General features: G+C 40.6%; 1 protein-coding gene across 15 annotated transcripts in view; it reads right to left on the bottom strand.

Moving 5' to 3' along the window:
• Positions 1-23496, bottom strand: part of LOC125903859 (neurexin-1a) — a 403149-nt gene that overhangs the window by 136525 nt on the left and 243128 nt on the right. For 10 of the 15 annotated variants that reach the window (XM_049601023.1, XM_049601022.1, XM_049601027.1 and 7 more), the window contains 7 exons: positions 17887-18090; positions 15610-15636; positions 8886-9008; positions 7706-8087; positions 6248-6438; positions 4824-4997; positions 668-787 (listed from right to left, as the gene is read on the bottom strand). In XM_049601023.1, coding sequence (XP_049456980.1) covers positions 668-787; positions 4824-4997; positions 6248-6438; positions 7706-8087; positions 8886-9008; positions 15610-15636; positions 17887-18090 — 1221 coding nt within the window. The remainder of the gene's footprint in view (positions 1-667; positions 788-4823; positions 4998-6247; positions 6439-7705; positions 8088-8885; positions 9009-15609; positions 15637-17886; positions 18091-23496) is intronic. The other 5 variants (XM_049601032.1, XM_049601040.1, XM_049601041.1 and 2 more) reach the window with 1 other exon arrangement.

Genomic DNA, 23496 nt, shown 5'->3' with positions numbered 1-23496 from the left:
GTTGCTCCCTCTAGTGGTACATCTCTCAAACTTTAATGAGCTTTCACTGAACTGTCAGCCAGATGTCACAACGTGGAAGTTTCTGCCCTACAGATTCCCAGCAGCTCTCAACACCCTCAGTGAAGACAATATACATTCAAAGCAGAGCTATTGAAAAACAAGTTGTGTCAAGACTCATTCTAATTGACCAAGTTACAGCACGCAGCACAGTTTGGGCCTCTACTTAGTTCAGTTGGAAAGTTTACAAAGCAAATGTGTCATATTTCTGGCAAACGTCATGCTTCGTGAGGACACAAATATAGAGCACAGACAGGAAACAATAATGAGCTGGAACACAAGCACTGTGTGAAAGCATAGGATAAAAAGGACCCTGCTGTTGATAATAACACCCACCTTTGAATGTCTGACACCAAGATTTTCCTGGACGAGTTTAATTAGCAGATGGAATGAATTATGCATCTTAAGATCTGAGATGTGTATGAGGTATGTTATTTTGTGATATTTGATTTGATTTTAATTAAATGAAAATACCCATTATTTCATATTATGGATGGGCCTGCACAGAGTATACCAACAGACATGTTTACCCTGTAATTGTCAAATGAATAAAAAATAAACAAAACCTGTTGGGTCTTTGAGAGTAAAGAACCAAGAAGAGGAATCCTACCATCATTACACAGCGGTCCCCCAAATGTCGTCATGCTGCAGTCACAGCTGAAGCCCTCCCACTGCTGAAGACACACACCCTGGTTGGCACACGAGTCCTCTTGGCACGTCGTGCTGGGGCCTGAATATGGAGACAAATGGTAACTTGGTGAGCTGAATTTTATAATAACCAGCAGCACAGTCTGCAGATTGAGTCTGCAGTTGAATTAAATGTCACGCAGAACATACAGACAATAGGCTTCTGCAAATGGAAGCACACAGAACAAACAACATATGCTACCAACACTAACAACTGTATATTTAGATGTATTTTGTGTTCTTTCCATAAAAAAATGCTTCAAATTTGTAGACAAATGCCTGCCCAAACCCCTCAATATATTCAGTTAGAAGACACAATAAAGACCTCACACACATACAAAAACATTTTAACATTTAAGGTATTTAAATGTCTTCAGCCCTTGGATTAAACTGTCATTAGCGATTACCATATTTTATTTTACATTATATACTTAGAGTAGCAGAGTACAGAATATTTATGAGACGGTTCATCTGTCTTTTGTAGAGTAGCGTGTATTTAAACTGTGTCTAGATCTTATAAAGCTGTGTCTACAGTCTACAGTGCACACTGTTATCCAGTTCACCCTTCCTTCTTCCAACTGTCAGGCATCCCTGACCACCTGTGCAGATGGTTAGTGTAATCAGAGAATGCATCTTATTACCAGCTGTGAACGGGGTCAGAGGACAATGATACTCAGTTCATAAACAGTAGGAGCCTGAGTTATCCATGTGCTTTTAAACAGCGATGTAATCATGCTTTTTACAGTCAAAGTGTTTAATCATCGTGCTTGTGCATCTTATTTCCATCATTTCATCGGCGCATCAGTCAGTCAGTCGTTTTCTCAGTCTGAGCCAGAGTGCAGTGAGTGCACAGCTGTACAGACTCTATCACCTGTTTGTGTGACAGCGATGCTGAGTTAGTTCAGTTATGGAGAAATGTTAGTGGAATGGAGCGGGTTAGTATGGATGAACATTGCTCATATGCTATATCTAAGTTTGTGAAATATTTTAATTATTGAATTACTTTGGTTTTATACTATTTACTCTACGATTGTGGCCACTTTTATTTGTCAGTTATTTTTCATCTGGATATTTGAACTACATCTATGACACATAAAGATATAATCTGAATAGTGACACATACTGTACTACTGCTTGCGTGCAGCACTCCACTTTATAGCGATAATTAACCCACTGGAACACATCTATCTTTCTATTCCATTGTGTTTTTATTTACTCTTGTGAAGTTGACAATTGACAGACTGCGCATTACAATGTCATCCTTATATTTTCTCTTCTCTGAAAAAAGCAGCATACACATGGACTCAGACAGACGGCAGACGGACAAAACCTTCTGGACGGCACGGGAAAAACAAAGAGTCAGTCAGAAGGACTGGCAGGACGGCCAAACAAAACACACATGACAATATTTATTTATGGTGGTGTTGTATTGTGTACAAAGAATGGAATAAAATATATTAAGTACAGTTATCTAGTGTTGTTTATTTGTGCACTTATTCTAGTCGTGCATGTAGCTAGAAAATGCAGCTTCAAGTTCTCCTTGTGGGAAAGAGCTACATAACATCCATTGTTAAGAAAGAGGCAAAAAGTTTAAATATTTTCACTTTGGCAGTGTAGTCTACAGCTACCACTGCCAGTGTTCTCTACTGGCTTCACCTAATTTCACCATCCTGCTCTCGTCCACTAAATGATGTCTGGTTCGCCATCCACCATCTGCCTGAATCCATGTGGAAGCAGCATTAAGCGTAGCCAGTGTAGTTGCTGCTCAGCCTTGGAGTAACTATGGTAACTGCTTAATAGTTTAAGCATTTGCTTTAGCCCACTCAAGGCTGAAAAATGCAAAAAGTAAAATGCTTCACACAGTCTCCCTTTTGACACAAGAAAAAACAACAACACTTTAATTCACGATGAGAAATGACTCTGAAATACATTTGAATATAAGTCGATTTAGATTGCATCTAACTACGTGATCGACTGGTGATTCCACTGCTGACAAAATCTTTCATTTGCATGAAGTGGAAAATAATTTAATTACTTAATGTTTATTACAAACTCAATACTATAATGATGTTATATTGCTATTTATTTATCAAATTGTGTCTGAATTGACTTTAATTACTGGGCACTGGTGCCATTTGTTTTGCAGCACACTTTCAGCTGTTTAATTTTAAAGGGCTGAACCCTGCAGCTTGATTTAATTTCTACTTACAGAGTGGTAATAGAGTGCCAGAGACTATAACAGGAATATGGCGTTGGTAAACACGGGATTTCTGACATCAATTAATTAACAATTAATTTAATTTAAAACATGAAACTATTGGAGGTTGAGTAAAAACCTTAATTTTTTAAAATAGGAAATCCATGCAGGAGAAAGCACTGTTATTAACACTAGTATAAGGCATGCAAAAGTAGCTCTAAAAAAACCCTTGAAAATAAATAAATAAAAAACATGACCGTGGCATAAAACCAAAGTTATGTCCAAAAAAAAAAAAAAAAAAAAAAGATACAACATGTGAGTGCAAATCAAAATGTGAGCCCCATAGACTTTGATACAAGATGGTAATGATACTTGTATTCCTATGGGACTGAAGCCCATTCCATATGGCAGGTGGGTGAATTCAAATTAGGCAGTCATCTTGTTCAGGGAGTAGAAAGTGTGGAGGTAGAGACTGTGGAGAAGTGGGGAGGGCAGAGGAATTGATGCAAAGGGGGAGGGGATATCAGACTCTGTATCAAACAGACAAAGCTATCTACCTTGCAAGTCAGCTTTCATCAATGCAACTTTTGTCAGCAAAATAATAGGAAAGGAAAGGCAAAGTATACCAGCTGTTAGTAAAGCATCAAGACGTCAGAGATGGAGTAACAGAAACACAGACTGTTAAAGCAGGAGAGACAGAGCGAGTAATGAGGCCGATGTCTGTCCTCAGAAAGAGCCAGAGGGGAAAAATTGTATTGTGTAATGGAGGCTGGATTAAGCCGAGCTGTGATAGCAACTACTCTCAAAATGGCATCAGCAGTATGAAGAAAAAACATGCAACGGTTAGGTCATTACTATGGGAAGTAGATATGATCTGTCCATTGTGTTCAGCAAAAGAAAACTACATTTTTATCTAATGTATCTTCCCTGCTGTAGTCAAATACTATCTACAAAATGTATGCTGCCTTCTGACTCCTTTCGTACAATTCAATAAATGTGTTATCATATAAGCCATTTTCCACTGAGAGCTACCACTGATATTGTGTGGCACAAAACGAAAACCGCAAGTTTGACAGACCCGCACAGGGCGCTGAATTCGATTACATTTGTAATGTCGGGAACATGAAAAGATCAGAAGTTGCGTACTCAATAGAAAAAGAGTGGATGAATTGTGAAATTAAACTAAGTGAGTGAAGTTGAAAAATAAATCAAATATTGTCTCTGGATGTGGTGCACACATTAGACTGGGCAAATGATATTCATGCATGCAACAAAGGCTTCATACATAATTCAAAAGGATTGCTTCTGGCAAACTCTCAGATCCAGCAAGCATGCATAGAGCAAAACAGAATGGGGATAAAATGGGAAATAACACTGGCAGTACAAATATGGCAGAGAGAATAATCAGATTATGGCTAAGTGAAACAGAAATGATTGCCTGTGGAGGAGTGTCAGAGCTTGATGCATTCTAACAGAATACTAACACACTTTATGGATGTTAAATTATGTGCCACAGGTTGGCAGTGTGGGTGTGCTTCAGAGAGAGAGAGAGAGAGTGTGTGTGTGTGTGTGTGTGTGTGTGTGAGTCCTTGTTGGACAAGTATGAGGATGGGAGAACTCAGCAGCAATTGGGCACTGCATAGTGTCGCAATGACCCTTTGGGAAAGTTCTGTGATACTGAGGGAAACCAAAGTAATTAGGGGAGGTTTATCAGTGAATTTGCATTTAAATGGAACATCTCTCTTGTTAGGCATCTATCACTATTCAAACCATTACACCTGAGCTTCAGGTAGAACGTGTTCTAAACTCCACAGACAAAGAAAAGTCTGAAAGTAACATATTGCCAACAGGATTTCCCCCAGCAGTCTGAGAGATAACTCACCTTCACATCCTCTCTCTATCTGCCCCACACAGTCCAGAGCATCTGACATCAAGTCTGGGAGCCGCCCGTTCAGATCCACTGATGCCAGACAACCTTGAAAGCCCTCCTTGGCATGCACCAGTTTGGGCAGCTCCTTGTACATTTCCTTAGCCACGCCACCAATGTAAAGGTTACCTGTGCAGAAATATAACAATACTGACCCCTAGTGGAAAGAAAGCATGGTACCAAGCTTACCATATCAAGTAATGAGCATTTTTAAAGATTAAAAGCACATCATTGTGAGTGGGATCATAGTGACTTTTCCTCACTGAATATCAGACTCTTTGTGTTATCTCTTATTAATGATGAGAGTCGTCTAATAAAGTATTTTATCCAGGTGAGCGTGCAGTAGGTTAATTATCAATTTCTTATTGCATCAAATTATATTTTTATATAATACAATTTCAATATTGTTTTTTTACATTCAATCCAGTAATTTGTCATCCAATTTGTAGTGTCTCATTAGCAATTTTTGATAACAGAAATTACAACATTCTGCAATGTAGCACATTACTTGTGCCAATTATCTTTCCAGTGGGAAAAGAGTTTTATCTTATTACCTAATGACTCCTTAAAGGCCCTAAATGGTAAAAAGTCAGATTCCCCTGTCTTTAAATTATAAAGCAGGTATATGTGTTATATAAAGACTGTGTAAGTACCATAACATTTAGTTCACAGAGAAATGCACATAATCTGTATTAAGAATCTTTTGCCTTTAAGTGAGCTGCCAAGTATTTCCTGAAGTTGTGATGTCACAACTATACTATATACAGGGAGAAACTGATACAGTGCTGTTAGTTATTTTACAGTTGCAATGGCAGTGCAGAGACACCCAGAGCACGGAAGACATGGACACACTGCACAGTCAGAACAGGCTTGGCTTTTCTTTCGGGGAGAGGGGGCTAAAGAAACAGGTTCTAAAATGGAGCGTTTCAGGGGATGAATACAGCTGTATTCAGGTAGAGAGTACGAGGAAATGTTTCTTTTCTTCTTTAACATTAAAGTGTGTGAACATGTTCTGGTAGAAACCCACATTACAAGTACAAAGCATAAAACGAACATAATATGGGACCTTTAAAATAACTTTTATTAAATGTTGGTCTGCTGAGTACAAATGGTCTCTCCTAAGAACTCCCCACACGCACCCCATCACTGTTGGCTACTGAACAGATGGGGGCTGAGTTTTTTGCTCAAGGGTGCCACAGTGGTGATAATGAGTGAGGGCCAAGCACTGCTTTTTCCTGCCACACCTGCAGGCTTTATCCTGCTGGTGCAACCATTCAGTCACAAACCTGCTTGTTTTACCTCTAGGCCACTGCTGCCCCAGTTTAGTGAAATCTAAAAATATATATACATATACATATAAATTCACTATGCCTACACACCCTTCAGGTCCAGGTTTTTGGCTCCTGTGGTCGTCTGCGTGGTGATCTTGGTATCTATCTTGACAGTGTGGAGGTTGTTGGTGTCCCTTGATATTATGACATTGTGCCAGTGGTTGTCGTTCAGAGGTTTGTTTGAGTTGCCTTTGATCAAGTGGGCTCCGTTTCCCAGGTCAGAAACGTAGTGCAGGTAACTGGAAACAGATAAAAAACATGACTGGATGCAACCATGGACAGAATAGAAGGACATGAAAGCGTGGCATTGTGACAAGGCTTTGTTGATGTTTCCAAGATCCAAAAATATGAAAATATTTATTCATGTCCAGTTTATTTTACCCACATATTTGTCATCAAATGCATCAGATTATAGCAAGAATAATAAAATCAAGAAGAAGCGAATTAGAAAAGTGTTATAAACCTCTGGAAACTGAAGCAAGAGAGTGCATGTTCATTGCTGTAGCTGTGTGCCTGCCTGTGGTTTCAAATGTGCAGATATGAGAGTATCAGAAAGTGCAGCTGTCTGAAAAGAGGCTAAATAATTGGCAGGTTGCGGCGTTAACAAAAGGTTGTGGGCTGTGCTGAACAAATTGGTCTTAAATTCTTTAGTCTACAGGCTATTTATGATTTGCATGCCCATTCTAATTAAAATGTATGACTTTAATGTTTAGCACATTGAATAATACCTTAACTTCAGGCATTACTTAAAAGAAGGTCATTCTATAGCCGCATTTCAGCAATAAGAAATGCGCCCTTGTGTAGTTGATTCCCTTTTATGTTGGGTATTTGTTGTGCCTTCATGAAGATTAAAAAGAACAGTAATAGCCGACAGCTCTTTCAGTAAATATTCTGGCATAGAGGTGATAAGAAAAGAATTTGAATTCCCATGGTAATGGCATAAGCTGTCAAGACTTGTTTTCTGTTTGGAAACTGTCATATAGTATTAAGAGCTGCATTGTTAAAATCATAATCCATTCATATGGAGATTCTTACATAAACAAATCTTGCTGCACTTATACTAAACATATTCAGCACAGTTTAAAGCATTGCTGGTCCTCACACCTGGTGGCAGGTAGGTCTGTCCTACAAATGAAGTCATGCGTGTGCAAAGAGATGAGATGTGTGGTTACTGCAGCGTTAGTAGCTACCTCATTTGAACTAAAACAAGAGAGCCACCCACGCCAAACTTCAATTACGAATTCCCCTAAAAGCATATCAGAGTTCTGGCAACATTATTGTTTGACAAGTTATTTCATGGCAGGCCTGCACAAAACCACAGCAATGACTCATGTCCCAAAAGACATAGTCAAATGTAGTTAAGACAGAACAAAATATCTTATAGTTTACCATTTTAAGGTTTAACAAGCCCAGTTAAAGCACTTGAAGATGTAACAAAAGTGAATATGACTGGAGCTAATGTTAAAATATTGGGAAACAGTTAGTCAAACTTTTGCAACCACTTACCCTTTGACCAGCTCCACCACGATGAAGTCATTCCCATCTCCACTGTTAAACAGGATGAGGCCATCGGATGAGGTGGTTTTGAACTGAAAGAAAAGGTGCATGGAGTAGTAGGCCTGCAGAGTAGTGAGGGTCACATAGCTGGAGCGTGACTTGAAGGTGACGGGGTCAGCAATGATGTTCTTGAAGCCAATCATGGCATTGAGCTCACAGTAATCAATGTCACCATTTTTACAGAGGTCTATGTAGGCCATGCCATTGAAGGAGAGGCTCTGGAGGTGGCCGATGAAGTTGGACGGCACCATTGACATGAAGCGCTTCTCTGTTACAATGCCCGTCTCAATGTTATGGAACTCCAGCTGGGTGTGGTCACCTGCCATTTGACCTTTGATCAGCAGAGGGGGGGAGGGAGAGGGGATGTTATTGGGGGTATATGACAATTCAAGGGGCGATGCTTTGCAATTAAGGGTTTGTCTACATGGCATCTAAATGACAATAACACTATGATGTGAGGAGATCTAGAAAAAAAAAATAAATAAAAATAAATTAAAGTGGCTTGCAATAATGAATTCATTTAAGCTGTGAAATCATAAAGCAATCAAAAGTTTTGTTTTTTGTAAGTTTTGGTTTTCTGTTTGAACTCTTAATTAGTCATTAAAACTTTCTCTTCTTCAGGTTGTACAACAGGTGCTGCAAAATGTCCTTTTCAGACAAGTAGAAAACAGAATGGTCTAAAAATAACTCTTTTTTTACTGCTTAAGGAAACAAGGCCTCAAAGAAAGTCTGTCTAAATAATTGTAAAATAAGCAGTCACTAGGATGGCTATAATTCTCCCACGATCTCCCAAAATTCAGCACTTTGTTGCTTATTATTTAATTTGCAGCCATCTTAAGACATTTATCCAACATCGCTCAGTTAGAGGACATGTTTTTAACAATGCCTGGTGAATTTCAAACAGCAACATTTGGTCCTTAATGGACACGAGAGCATCAACAGTGCTCTTTTCAGACAAAGAACTGCATGAAGGTTCTCTCCAGATGAACAACAGCACAGTAGTACCAGATAATACACTACTAGAGCACGTGTCTTACCTAGAATCTGTGAGCCCAACAAAATGTTACATATAATTAGGTGTATAGGAGAAAAATAGGATTCTGTCAGATGAACAGAGGATGAGAAGTACCTTCCACAGGCAGCAGATCATCTACGGTCAGTTTCAAACTCTTGCCCCTCCTGAACACACGCACTGTGTGCCACTCATTATCGTTCAGATTCTGACCCGCAAAAATAGTTTCTGGACCTTTGCCTGCGGGACAGTCCAAACAATGGTTAACACACATGCATGCATACAAACCAATACATTACAGACAGGCTGAGAGATAGAGAGATCGAAAGGAGGACAGAGTGGATGAGTAAAGCAGTTTGACAGAGGCAGAAAACATTAAAGGTAAACATAGTTAATGGTCCATAAAAACACATCATTCTGACTTGCATTTGCTGTACTGATCGCACCATTAGATAGGGCATCAAATTTCTGAATTCTCACTGAACACTATTTCCCTCAAACCAGGAGGAGGGAGGCAGTAATCAGGCAGTCACATTATTATTACCAACAATATTCACACTGTTTTGCTGTAAATGTATAGTGTCTGAAGAAACGGGGGATAATTACTCTTCTCATAATAGCTGCTCTCTTGTTTCTTGTGATATCGCTCTGTTCCTGTAATGCCACTTGGTGGCAGCATATAACTACCAAAAGCCTACGACGGAGTACGGCACTAAACAACAGAACATCACTCTCCATCTTGTTTACCTACGACAGTGCTACCCAGTATTTGATTTCTCTCATGTCCACAACATGACATGAAATAGTGATATGGGAATAAAGACTTGCATAATGGAAGCAGTGTCCTTGATGGTGAAAACAACCCTTTAAAAGCAAAAACGACAGGCTGTTGTCCCTGGAAATCTAGTAATACAAAAAACAGGAAATACAGAATGTGATTTTTATCAGCACCCTTACAAATAAATGGGTGTTTAGGAAAAGGAGCAGGTAGCTGATATTGTCAGTAACACTATATAGGCTGCACACCTTCTATTAAATGTCTCACTAAATCCAATAATAAGACCAAATGGCTGTTAACTAATAATACATCACATCTCTGAACCATTCCTTCACTGACTCCTGAAACCAGCATTTTAATATTGCATAAAGTGTGTCACTGCTAGCGGGCAGTAACGGAGATGTCACACACAATCACAGTGCCAAAAACCTCAAGGAGAGATAATCAAATTTAGAATCACAGATAAATCAGAGCGACTGCACCAAATCTCTGTGATCTCGAGAGCAGAAAGAGAAAAAAAAAAATCCCTCCTAAGATACTCTGCTGCATTTAGATATTCCAACATCGGTCCAATTGGGGCAGAGCATTATTTTTTCATGCAGCCTCCGTCTTAGAGCTTCTTTGAATTGCCGTATAGTTGTGATGTTCCCCTGCTGGGCACACATAACCAAACAGGCCAATGAGGACGTGCCACTGTGACAGTATTAAAATCCCCAGGCTCGGCATACCTTGCCCACTGTGGGGAGTATTTCAGATGGGTGCCATCTTCATTCCCCTGCACCCATTTGTGGCTATTTATTTCCTCCTTTCTGCAATCTTCAAAGCCCCGATGCAATGTGTATGCAAATCTGAGGGTGCCAAAGTACTGGGACACACTCAATCTCAGAGGCACAGTTCTGCTTTGTAAGCACTAAACACCGGGGCAGGATTGAAACCAGACGACTGGCGAGGGATTAAGGAGGAGAGATATGAAATAATGGAATGGAGTTGGACTTGAAAGCATGCTTGATCTTTGCCTTCCATCATCCTGTCCTTGTTGCTCTCCAAGGAGGAAAGAAAGGAAAGGGGAAAAGAGGTCAATCGTATTAAGGAGCCCATTCCTGCACCACATTCACTACTGTAGGGCCTGGGTTTACGCCTGTAGTGCAGTCTATGGTCAAAACTGGCAGCTGCTGGCCAGACATTAAGGTCCTTTAGTCCACTGTCTGCCGCGTCCAGCCCTCTCTGGTGCCCTCACTGATGGTGATCTATCTGCAGTGATGGATCTACAGTGATCTCTCCCTGCCTCATTGACTTCAGGCCCAAGGGAACAGTGGAGAAGTGTGGCACAGGGCAGCATGAGAAGATGTGATTATCCAGTCAATCAGCTCTAGCTGGCTGGATGACAGGCCAGATACTGGTGCTGCCTGCCCCGATGCTGTGACTCACCCAGGTGGAGGGAAGAGGGACTCGCTGACCAAGCAGCGGGCCGCTACTGCTGGATTACCGTCAACGCAGACATCAAAGCCAGCGCACATTGCAAGGAAGCTGAGCAACCTGATTGTCCAATCAATGCCTTGTTAACTGAAAAGCCACTCTGAACGTGTTTAAGCAAGCAAAGGTTAAATAGTGTTAAAACAAAGAATGATGACAGTCAATACTAATCTGCTGTTTCTGGCCATTTGCATCTACGTTTATTTGTTGTATGAACTGAGACTGCTCATTAATGAACATGTTAAAAGGTTGTTTTGAACACAGCTTGATCTAATGGCCATCACACTACCGAGTATTTTCAGCAATAATTGCATAATGGTGTCGTGCTAAAGGGACAGTTCACCCCCAAATCAAAACATATTTTTCCTCTTACCTGTAGAGCTATTTATCAATCTAAATTATTTTGGTGTGAGTTGCTGAGTGCTGGAGAAATTGGCTGTCTGCCTTCTCTCTAATATAATGGAACAACATGGCACTTGGCTTGTGGTGCTCAAAGTGGCAAAAAATACATCTGAAGAAGTCAACAGCAATGTCTCTTTCCAGAAATCATGACACAGTTACTCAAAAAGATGTAGACCTTTCTGTGAGTTTCATGTAGCATCTATTTTCTCTCTTTTGAACTACATCAGCCAGCCGTATCACCATGTAGAAGGAGGTGTGCATCTACTCATGGACGAGAGGCTCACCCTCATGACAGAGTGAGATGTAAACTGTAATGCATCTTCCTCGGCTGAACTGTAATGTTTGCTAGCTGAGTGGTGCTAGGTGAGCTAGCGGTAGATGCACGCATCCTTCAGGGTGAACTGTGCCTTTAACATGACACCTCTATGCACTTATAGCTATAAATACCCTAAAACATACTAATACTGTCCCTTTAACTACCTGCTGGCTCGACAGAAAAGTCCCTCAGCACGCTGGAACTTTGGGGGATGTCGCTGTTTATTTCCAGCTTAATTTAAGCAGCTAATGTTTTGTTACAAGGACCACTGAGCCAACATGTTAGCCTCTTTATCAAACTAATTCAGTGCAACCATGAAGGACATCCTTATAATTGCTCCTTAATTTCTAGGACTTCACTGTTCTTTCCCTTCGCTGGGTACTCATGATTACACAGCTGTACATGCAGCAACATACAGAAACAGAGTAGGGCTTTTATTTAATAAGTGGTGGGTATTGCCATTCGAGGTCATTTATATTTTTGCTGAATATTGTGCTCTTCTGTGTTTACAGCTTATTTCAGCCTTGTAGAATTTGTTACATTGATAATAGTTACATTAAAAGATTACTATCATTTTGATATGTTAGTGAAGGGGCTTGCCAAAGAAAAATATGAACAACTCTGAGGGTTTTTTAAAGAGCAAAACAATAAATCTGAGGCCCCACCACACCCCAGTCATTTTTGTACAGTCCCTTACTGGATGACTTCATGCTGTCATGAGGAGGTACTTTTTTATCTTCAGGTTGACTCATCTACACTATAATTGTTCCCTAGATAACAGAGAGAATCAAGCAGTTTGCTCGACACTTTCCTTCATATGTTGCCAAAGACTGAGAAAGCGTCTTTTACATATCCAAGTGTAAAGGCGAGTACTTTAAATTGCTTCACACCAAAAGCTGGGGAAATTAGAAGGGTTCCTTTATATTTGTTTGTAGCACAGCCAGACTGAAACATCTACTCTAATATATTGTAATTGGTTAGAGGATGTTAAATATCTTTAATCAGACACGTTTTTGATTGCTGTTGTGAGTGTATACACAGCAGTGTTGCTATACACTGCAATATAATAAATGGGTTGGACAACGTGGTTGCAAAAAACCAGAAGCAATCATAAAAACACTATTCCTTAAATAATAAATGACTGCGGAGTTGTGCAACGAGAAAAATGTGGCAAAAATTTCAATGTATATTAAAAGTTTTTTTCCATAAATAGACATTATAAGTACTCATTAATAATGGCAATTAATTCTAAGTCTTTAGCTTAGCAGGCAGTAGATATGTACATATCTCACCCTCTATGCATCTTCCCTTTTAATCACCCTCTCATCTATCATTTCTAACATGCGCACAGGCGTAATACCCATGTAAGAGAATCTCCCGCAGCTCTTTTCACACTGAATAAGTCAAAAACGAAAGATTGATGCTCGGAAAAGATCAATTATGGGAGAAAAACTGCCTTGAGATGTTGCCGAAGAAGGTCACGGGGAGAATAATCACATAAAGTTGCCCTCATCACCGCATCCTGGCTACACTGTAAATTGTGATTATCCTGCAGTTCAAGTTAATGAATAATAGAAGACCAGAATGTCAGACGAGAAAAAAAGAAAAAAAAAAAAAGCCAATCTGTCACGGGATATTTTTAGTTCATATTTTTAGTTTGTTGTCACTCAGTGCCTGTTAACAGTGTTTAAGTCGAAGTGGCAGTGTTTTCTTCAGACAGCTCCGGGCAGCCCCAGGGAGCCTAGGTCTCTAATTGACAGTGATGTGTTCTTTGAGTCGGTGCTGAAATTCTTCATCCACCAAGCTGACCGGAGCTGCAGCGCCTGACAAGACACATTAATTAACACGGAAAAAAAGGGGGGACAAAAATAACACAGCGAAAAATAATAACCTAGAAAAAAAATGAATTAAATGCTAACTCTTCATAAGTGGAAATGCACTGGCTTAACACAGTTCTTTCCAAGAACTTCAATTAAACATTTTCTTATGACACAATTAGGTCTGGATCTATTGAAGAAAGACCCGCTGCTTCCTGCCTTTTTTCCTTTATTTTACTTAAACAGTAGCTTTCCCTTTGGCATGCTATTAAATTTTAATGGAATCAAAATATTTTTCATTTGAATTATAGCTTAGTTACGTGTGAGAAATATCTAGAGTTTATCTTTTTTATATCTAAAGAGACTACACTAAGAAAATGTAAGAATTCAGACCGAAATAAGTCTCAGCATAAACTTACTTAAATGCAAAAACAGACCAGTGCTGTATGGTAATTTTTCATTTTGCATTCTTCCCACTGCTTATGTGAAATCATCCAGCCTATTAATACACACTGCTTTACACTACATCGTTTGATGCTAGTTATTAAAGCAACTACTGCATGTAGCGAACATCTTAAAAGATTGTGTGGTTTGTTAAATTTAGGGGTTTTTACATACAACCAGTGATTATTCCACCAGTTCTACACTAACTCTGTCTCTATCTATTTATATTTTAGCAAAATGATGCTCAATGAAATTGGAATATATTAGTCGAAAAAAAATAAAATAAAATGCAGAAATAAAGCAATCAGTCAAATGCATGGCAGATATTGGTATAACAACCACTGGAGTCCATGCATGCACAGATTATGCCTTCACACTACCCTCATAAACCAAGAGTGACCTTTTAAAGCATTAGATAGGGGAATTAGAGCTTAGAGCTTTTTATTTGCATACACAAACAAGGGATGCAATCCAAGATGCATGAACAATGCTATTTAGCATTTAGAAAGGTGTTAAGAAGGGCTGGCTCACAGAAGCATGTCTAGAGGTCACATCATGTGATTCTGTGTGGAGGCGTTTGTTGTGCAAGTCTCTGCTTCTCATCAGCCAATGACCTTCAAATACTGTAACACTTCACACACAAAGAGATCCGACACTCATGTTTTCAGAGAGAACAGTGTGTCCTTATATACAGTATGTGACACTGGCGCTCTATAATAGAGCTTAAACTGTCTCATTTCTGTTGGTATTTACTGATACAGAGAGTGTGTCTGTCACTTCAGAATCATTAAACAGGAAGACAGCTCACGTATTATGACTCCAGAGAAGTAATTATTAATTCATCACTGTTCCTGAATAATAAATGTCAGGGATATTTACCTCCCAAAATATTGCAATGTAACCTCTTTGTTGAAACACACAAACACACACATACACAAACACAGAGATATCCACCATGAATCCCACAACAAGATCTATTCTCTCTTTCTCCCTCTTCATCCCTTTCTTTCTGCTCTGCAAGGCAGGTTAATGAGAATAATAAAATCACACTCTGTATTTCCTCTGTGCCTTGAATGGCCTCATCAATTTACAACTGGCGTGAAATACTGAAGGAGGGAAAAAAAAAGAATTGCGAGGGGGAGACAGGGAAATCATGCATGTCTAAAATACCTGCACTTTCAAAGCATGCGTTTTATATCAGCCTGAATTCATGAGTGAAAAGGTTCGTTAATTAGAAACAACTCAGTGTGGAATCACAGCTGACTGCCATATTTGGGTTTGTCATTAATTCAAGCCTCCCTCCATCTCCTTCCCACTGCTCATCATTCTCCTGGACAGCTGAGGCACACGACACCACCACACATTTCTTATGCATCCATAGCTCTTGGACTCAGTATGATAAAGTGTAAACGTCTATGTAAATGCAAGGTGCAAGTCAGATATATTTCACTGCATTGATTGACTTCCCATTGCCATAGCTTTAGGATACAAATGCCAGGGTCACATAATGGCTGCAGAGAAGAAATTGTAAGCATGGCTACAAGTATAAAACATGAATGTCCAGAAACAGTGAGAGTAAGAGAAGAAGAAGAAAGGTGAACAGTAACTTACTGGCGGTACAGTTAATCCTGATACAATCTAGATGGGGAAGAATAGATGAGAGATAAATTCATCTTTCAACGTTACAGCTGCAGACATCATTAAAGCATACAGTCCACCCCTCTGGGGACACACACACGGACACTGTCCGTCCTCTGATGCTCTCACCCATGGCCTCGAGCCGCAGTGAGCTGGTAAAAAGCACTGCAGTGTCATCGTGCCAGAGGAGCACAGCTATGGTTTACAGGAATTGTGTTCCAGCGATGTAGAACAGAAAGTTAGCAGAGCTGAGGTTGAGTTTATTGACTTTGTTTGCTTTGGTTTTCCATGTAGCCAAACAAAATGTTTAACATGTTGCAAGCTGGGAGATTTCTGTTTAAAAGGATCTTCTATTCAGTATGAGAGCATCAGATTTTGGTCAGGGTCAGACAGGGCCAGGAGGAAGCTAGTCTGTTTTATTGTTGTTATCTTACTACCTAACAATATATAAAAGTAGGTAAAATTAACTCCGCCTTAACCAGCATTAAAATACTACTCACTTGTTAATGCATCAGTGGGAATCATCAGCCTAATGCTCTGAGCAGGGGTCCATCCTGTACAGTGACACTTTTGACTTTTGATACTAGATACATATTTCAAGGCAACATTTTTACTTGTAACAGAGTATTTATACACTGTGGTATTGCTACTTTTACTCAAGTAACGGATCTGGAAAAGGACAAGCTTTTTCTCAACCAGATGTGGCACTGAAACACAACTACAAATGAATGCATCAACTATAGTTATCCATAATGAATCTTTTATTATGTGGCCATATGCTGAATGAAGGACCTGACATGGAGTATTTTAAATTTTGGTATTGCTACTTCTACTTAAAGTAAAATGTCTAAATACACATTCTACCAGTCAACACTACTAGATGCAGCACTTTTTGTTTTGCTGGTAACTTCTAAAGATTGTTTTGAGTCTACCACAAAAGCTCTGGTTGACTTTACTGTCGATGCAATAACAAACTAATCTTCTAGCACACAGCAATGCCATATCGACTGCCTCTATTTTTGTATCTTTTTTTCTACCTCTCGGTTTCCTGAGGCTTAGCTCATGTCGTGCTCTGAGAAAGGTGACCCAGATCGAACTCCCTCCCCTCCTTCCCATTTGGCCCTGCCTGTCGTGTGTTGTCAACCACAGCAGAAAAGTGGTCGCAAACAGCCAGAGACCGACACTAGCCTACCCTTACAGGGAATGCTCTGCTTTCTGAAGGAGGGATGGGGGAAGACAGGCTTCGAGGGCCGATGGCCGGGAACAAACTCAAAAACTCTAAAATGTGTCAAAGATAATTCAAGAGAAAACAAAACACGGTGACCTGTTGTTTTCATCAGAGGGCATCTTTTTGTAGTCGCAATGATCGGACATGTCAGCCCTGTCAATGTGTGGCGCTGTTGTCTTCCGTGGTGGGACGCATGCTTCCTTGTGGTTGACAGCAGACACAGACTGTCTACTTTGTATGCACCACTAAACGGCTCCGCTTAGGGAGCCCATTTCTGTTTAGCCAGTGGAAAGGAGAAATAGATGGCTATCATTTGTGCAGCATTGCTCTGTTTGAGAGATATCAAACTTTTCACAGGCATCATTGGATTCCTTCCTGAGCAAATAAGCACACATACACACACTCACACAGAGTCTTTCATTTTGTCCTCAATTTCCTTTTTGCTGTAGGTGAGGGGGAAGGGTCATGTCTTTTTCTGTGCTCATTTAGGACACAGTTGCGGATTAATGAGCAATCAGGTGTGTAGGTGAACAAATAATTGCTGGCCATTAATTGGCCACAACCAACAACTCAGGGCTGCATCATATTAGGTAACCCTCTAGAGAAGAGGAGTTGTGATAATACAGACACAATCATCTTCAGAGGAATTGTTAGCTTCCTCATGTGAATGATTACTTGATGTACTTGAAAGGAAACACCACCAGGAAATAACACAATGTGTACTATAAGGGCAATTCCCTTTGGGGTAATACACATGTATGGAAGTTGATCTGGGGTTAGCTGATGGATTGGGCAGCGAGCATTCCCTGCTGGGCAACGGCAGCTGTGTGCTCAACTGGCAGTGAGCGGAGAGCCGCAGACTCTTACCATTGAAAGTCTTTACATCTTCTCCTTCTATTCATAATACATATGTGATGTCTGTGTGTGTGTGTGTGTGTGTGTCAGAGTGTGTGTGTGTGTGTGTGTGTGTGTGTGTGGGACATGACTTTGCTGCTGCAGTCGACGCATGTCCGAGGCGTTACCTAAGTTTACAGTCAGGCGGACGCGGCCGCTCTCCAGCTCTAGACGCAGGGTGTCAGCAGAGTCCCTGGATGTAGTGGCTATTAGGATGCCATAGGCTCGCTGGGAGCGGAAGCGCAGGGACACATCCTCGGCTTCTGTGTGCATCACCACTGGCAGCTGGACCTTCATAAACTTACTGCCGTCATAGCTGAGGACGGTTGCCTCTGCAGAGAGAATGAGAAGGGAAACAAGATAAGCGATCGGCAAAATGGAGTGTAGCGGTTTTACGGTAAACCAATGACCGAAGCTGTCGGCTCAGGTTTCAATGATGTCCTGTTTTTGGATACAATTTAATGTTGTGACTTTCAATCTTGATAAAAGACATACATTGCGGGTAGAGATATTAAATATTTAATACATATTCAAACATAAGCTGTGTTTGTGATTTGGAGGTCACCAAACATAGTGAGAAAAACTATTATGGGCCCATTTGCACATTGGGAAAGATTATATCTTAAGGGAAGATATTGAGAAACCTTTTATTGCCAAAGAGAAGTTCATTTTTTATCATTTAATTCTAAATAAAAGTAGGTTGTCTTTAATCATTTAGCAGATGCTGAAATACAAGCTTTGCAGTATGCAAGCCTAGCAACCTGCACTGACTTGACATCCAGTCCGTTCATACAGGAATGATTAAACCATGAAACTTACGAACACAGGGACAACAACCGGCTTCCAGGGGTGTCTCTGGATGTTTTCTCAGTCATGTGCTTTGCAGGATTGTTAGTAAAGACTACTGTGTCTCACTGACAGAAGACATCCCCAGGTCATTCTGACTGCCATCCATAAACTAGGCTACTAAAGTTACAAAATACAATACAACACCAGTGGGTCAACCTTAAACTCAATGAGTAAATGACCCCTAAGTCGCATGTACACAGATATATCACCCAAGAGCAGTACGTAAAGACCAGTCTAGCATCACATTTCACCGTCTACTATGGCTGACAGCTACCCAAACTCCCTTCACACAGTCTGAGTCCTGTCCTGTACAGTCTTCTCTGTGCAAAATTAGATGGTGGCCTCCATCAGTGACAATACTATGGCAGTATGGAAGCAGATACATTCTTGGAAAGTACTAAAAAATCTTACTGGAAAGGAAATATAGGTAACTCCATGTAGAGAGTGAGCCTTCTGTCCACAATTTTTGTAATGTAACAGTGACAAGCTACAAAAGGACAAATTGATATTGACTAAGGAAAAACGGCACAAACGGCTACAGAAGTGTAATAGTTTGTGGACCTTGAATATTGAGCTTCTGCTCAGGGTGACTGCATTTACTCAAAGCATTAGGCAGCCGTCTGGAGAAATGCAGGGGAGATTGTTTAACGCTGGCAGGGGGTTGTAACAGCATTTCCGGTAGTGTAACTAAACCGTAACCCAATAACAAAGCCATTACTGCAGCTGCAGTGCTGAGACAGATAGAAGCCAAGTTGGAGGGACGGGAGATGGAGAGTGGTGGGGGCAACAGGGTACCAATGTACACACACCACCTCATCACCACTTCCTCGTCACACAGAGCCAATGTCACATCCATCCCCTGGGATGACTCCGTCACATTCCTCACCCAAATCCAATTTCTCCACGCCCTCCTGGGGTATGCTGCAGATGACAGGGGCGTGTGACAAACGAGTTCTCACTGCTAAACTGTCTGCTTCCTGCCAGGCAGCTAAAGCAAAGAGCTGCATTTAGACACTGTTAGCAGATGCCAGGAAAAATGGAGCAACCTCCTAATACTTGAAAAATGTTTGTCACCGTAATATTAGCTAGCACTAAGACCTGATGAGAGCATTTTCTAGATGCATTAAGTTCATGACTTATTCTCGATAAGTTATCATGCTTAATACTGCAAACATATTAAAAGTAAGTGTCTGCTGTTCATGTGTATGTTTACACTAGCAAGCTTCAGGATTCACGGTTCCGTGAAAGGTCGGTAAACAAGTGTAAAAAGATGCGTTTGTTTTCATTGATTTTGAACAGACAGCAGTGCAAGACAGACAAAATCCTCTTGCTGGGGACTGAGGTAGCATTTTACCCCCTGGCAACTTTGGTAAACTATTTACATTACAAAAATAAGGAACCTTTCAAACTCTTCTGTATTACACTGTACGGACTCCGAACAAACACTTTCCCAAAAGGCAAAAGATCACAACAGGATATAAAACTGAAAAGCATTTCTTATGGTATGAAACTGAAAACACAAAATTTGGGTTGCTCTTTCCTCCTCCAGTAGACTGTCACATCTGGGTGATGCTTACGAATGTGGATCGCATGTTTCCATTCACATACCCTACAACAACGTAGCGACACCAACACACCGCCGTGGCCTTGTACACAAAACTCTCTCAGTTGATGTTGCTGAGTGGGAACCTGCAGGCAGGTCTTGCGTTTAATTTGCGTTCACCATAGTGTGACCGACTTGCATGCCAATCAGCTTACTGTGCTAACCTCAGCACCCGTTGCTAAAAACCTACAACTAAAAGTTTCTGGGCAGAACCAGCACGTGTAAACTTTGGTTCTGCATCATGCGCATTGATCTACGTACCACACATTCAGCATGCAGCTGCGTACACCATACAGTGACCCCCATACCGTGACGGTTCGGCATGAATACACAAACCGTCACTGCCCCATTGCTCCAACATAAACCCTACCTCTCTTAGAATGCTTCGGTCTGAAATTGGATCCATTATACTTGTGAAAAAATATGCTCAAGGTAAAAAGGAAACAAAAGCAGAGACATCAAGCAAATGTTCTAATAATGATGAAAATGTGTTCTTCTCTTCTTTAAAAGGGTAACATTGTGTCAACACTGGTTTGTTCATTGCCAGCTGTAAAAAGGCAGGGAGTTTGCTCAATGGACTGCCATTAGTATAAAAAAACAGCTAAGAATCAGGGTGAGGAAAAAAAAGAACGATGTGATGTACCCATCTCATATTAATAAAGAACATTTTACTCATATGAATAATCTTGATTTTTTTCCAGAGTGAACAGATCAAATTAATCACAACTGGAGTAAATATTGCATTTCATCCAAGATGTCACCTCTGCTGAAATTCATATAAAAGGTTGTCTAAAATGCCATAAATAAGAAAAGTCCAGACAGATATGAAAATATGGAGAATGACATGTGAGGGAATCATTACCTAATGCAAAGTGAGCACCTGTCAAAAATCCAATCCTCGAAGCCCAGTCATTTTTAATGGCACTCCCATGTTTAATATCAAAATAAATTGAGAGGACTGAAGCTGGAGCTTCTGTCTGTGCCGACCCAACAGGAGGCTGTCAGAGGGGAGATGGAGCATACCAAAACTAAACCAAGCATTCATTTTCTGTCTTGTAAAGCACGATACAACATTGTTTTCTGATTTTCACAAGAAAACAAGGAGTGATTGGGGTGGGGGGGGGGACCCACTTTCAGAGAACTAACAAATTAGGCTGTGCTACTAACAAGGGGGAGTAATGGCAGCCAGACACACAGTTCTTCCTCCATCTCTCCCCCCAAAGGAGAACAGACTGCAGGAAGGGAGAGCTGTCAGCTGCATGTCACAGGATTGTGATGTCCCACAGTATCAGGGCGCCAGGCTCAATCCAATTCAAAATTTGCTGGAAAACACCTGCCAAAGGCTTTTGGAAAATGTTTTCATGGCTCTGAGATATCATAAATAATTCAAAGCTGCTCATGTCTTCTTCACCACAGCCTTCTTTGAGTATCTTAGTGTACACAATCCACATAATAGACTCACTGCTATTAAATATGTGAAAACAACCTGCCAGCTGAGTGGATTTCCAGAGACAGGGAAACTATTCTCTGTAGAGAAAGAAACAGCATCATTGTAGGTCAAATTCACATCTGCTGCACTGTGACCACACGGTGACTTCATTAAAGCTACAAAATGAGAGCAGAGATAGAAAATGGATCAGTGTGTCCGTTCAGAGTGGTGGAATCTGCAGCTTCAGCTTTGTGCTGTCAGGAATACACGCAACAGCCAAGATGGCAAAGATTTACTATGTGCGAATAAGGTCTTTCAGCCCATTGAGACTATTAAAGGAGAATTACCACTAAGTTTAATGATTTACAAGTTCATCTTCAGTCTTTGGTCCATGCTGTGCTTTCAAAGTCTCTGAACAAGACCTAATATATACAGCTGTAGAAACCAAACATCAAAAGCTGTAATGTAAAGTTTAAACACATGTCTTTGACAAGGAATGTGAGACTCATTGAATATTTCCTTCAGGTTTGTGTACTTATATAAATTTGACTGTCTATTTGACTCCTAGCCAAACCTCTATTCCACAACACATGCTTATATTCCCAGAAAATCAACCGCCAGTGCTTACAGTCCCATTTTCCATGTTTTTCAACCCATTTTCTGCGCATCTGTGTACATCGCTAAAGGCATGAGACAACCAGTTTGCTCTAATTTGTGACTAAATTCAAGTGTGGTGAATGGTGACTAACACACAGTGTGCTGTCAAAGGGCATGGCTAAAATGTGTTTCAACGCTAAAACTCAGCCATATTCCACTCTGAGGGCATTTCACAATTATGCAATAACATTCTGCACCTCTTGGCTTTAGCTCCGGGCCAATGGCAAATGGCTTTATGCTCTGAAAAGCAATAAATGTGCTCAAAGAACCAGTTTTTCTATAGTTATACTAATTCAAAAATTGGTATTATGTTTTCTATCTAAGTGTTGTAGATATTGCTATTGTGGACTATGTTTCGGAGCATGAGAGCCGCCACAAATTGAAGATCCTGGCTGATATATTGCAATATCATGGATTCATGCTTCTTGTTAAAGATGTTTTCCAAAGTAATGACTTACTGTATTTAACAACTAAATAATGAACATTCAAAGCTCATAAACTAAGCAGGATAAAGCACTGAGCAAAGCCTCTGCTAACATCTGAGTGTCAGCAGGATGTGAATATGTGTCCAGCAGATGTGCTGTACAGTGAGTATACCTGTGTATCGATCTCTACCACCTTTCTTTATTCATCGCAGGTAAGTAAACATCCATCTGCAGCCAGTGTCCGTGTGAAATAATGCAGGTGCTGTCAGTGCTGGAATCCAGCATGTCATATCTCGTTAGGGAATACGTGTATGTGCTGCAACGTACCTACTACACCATCTGGGTGGCTGCCTTAGCTTCACACTGCAAGACTAATATTTGGGCTAATTAGCAACTGGAGGAACAATGAAGGGGAAGACATTTGGGATGCAAGGGGGGAAATTGCTTTGTCTGCTTAATTAAAATCTCTCAAAATAGGGCGAATAGCTCTGTGGTTCTCTTCGGAAGCTCCACCTCCTGTTCCTTCCACTCGTTGTTGTCCTCCTCCTCCGCCATATGCAGTAGCTGTATTTTGCCACCGGGTGGTACACCATGCATGGATAAGTGAGAGCTGGGGTAATTCTTTTGACAGCTCCTCGGCCTGCTGGTGCCTGCTTCATCCTACCAGCGCAGAGGCAATCTGGAGCCATCAAAACAGCTGGCAGCATGCCAGGGCCCATCCTCCATACCACTGCTCCCACTCACACTCTCGCCGATGCCAGTCTCATACATAGAG

Source organism: Epinephelus fuscoguttatus, linkage group LG16, assembly GCF_011397635.1.
Source record: "Epinephelus fuscoguttatus linkage group LG16, E.fuscoguttatus.final_Chr_v1".
NCBI classification, from domain to species: Eukaryota; Metazoa; Chordata; class Actinopteri; order Perciformes; family Serranidae; genus Epinephelus; species Epinephelus fuscoguttatus.
Note: the sequence above shows the minus strand (reverse complement) of the source record. Positions and strands in the feature narration are given on the sequence as shown.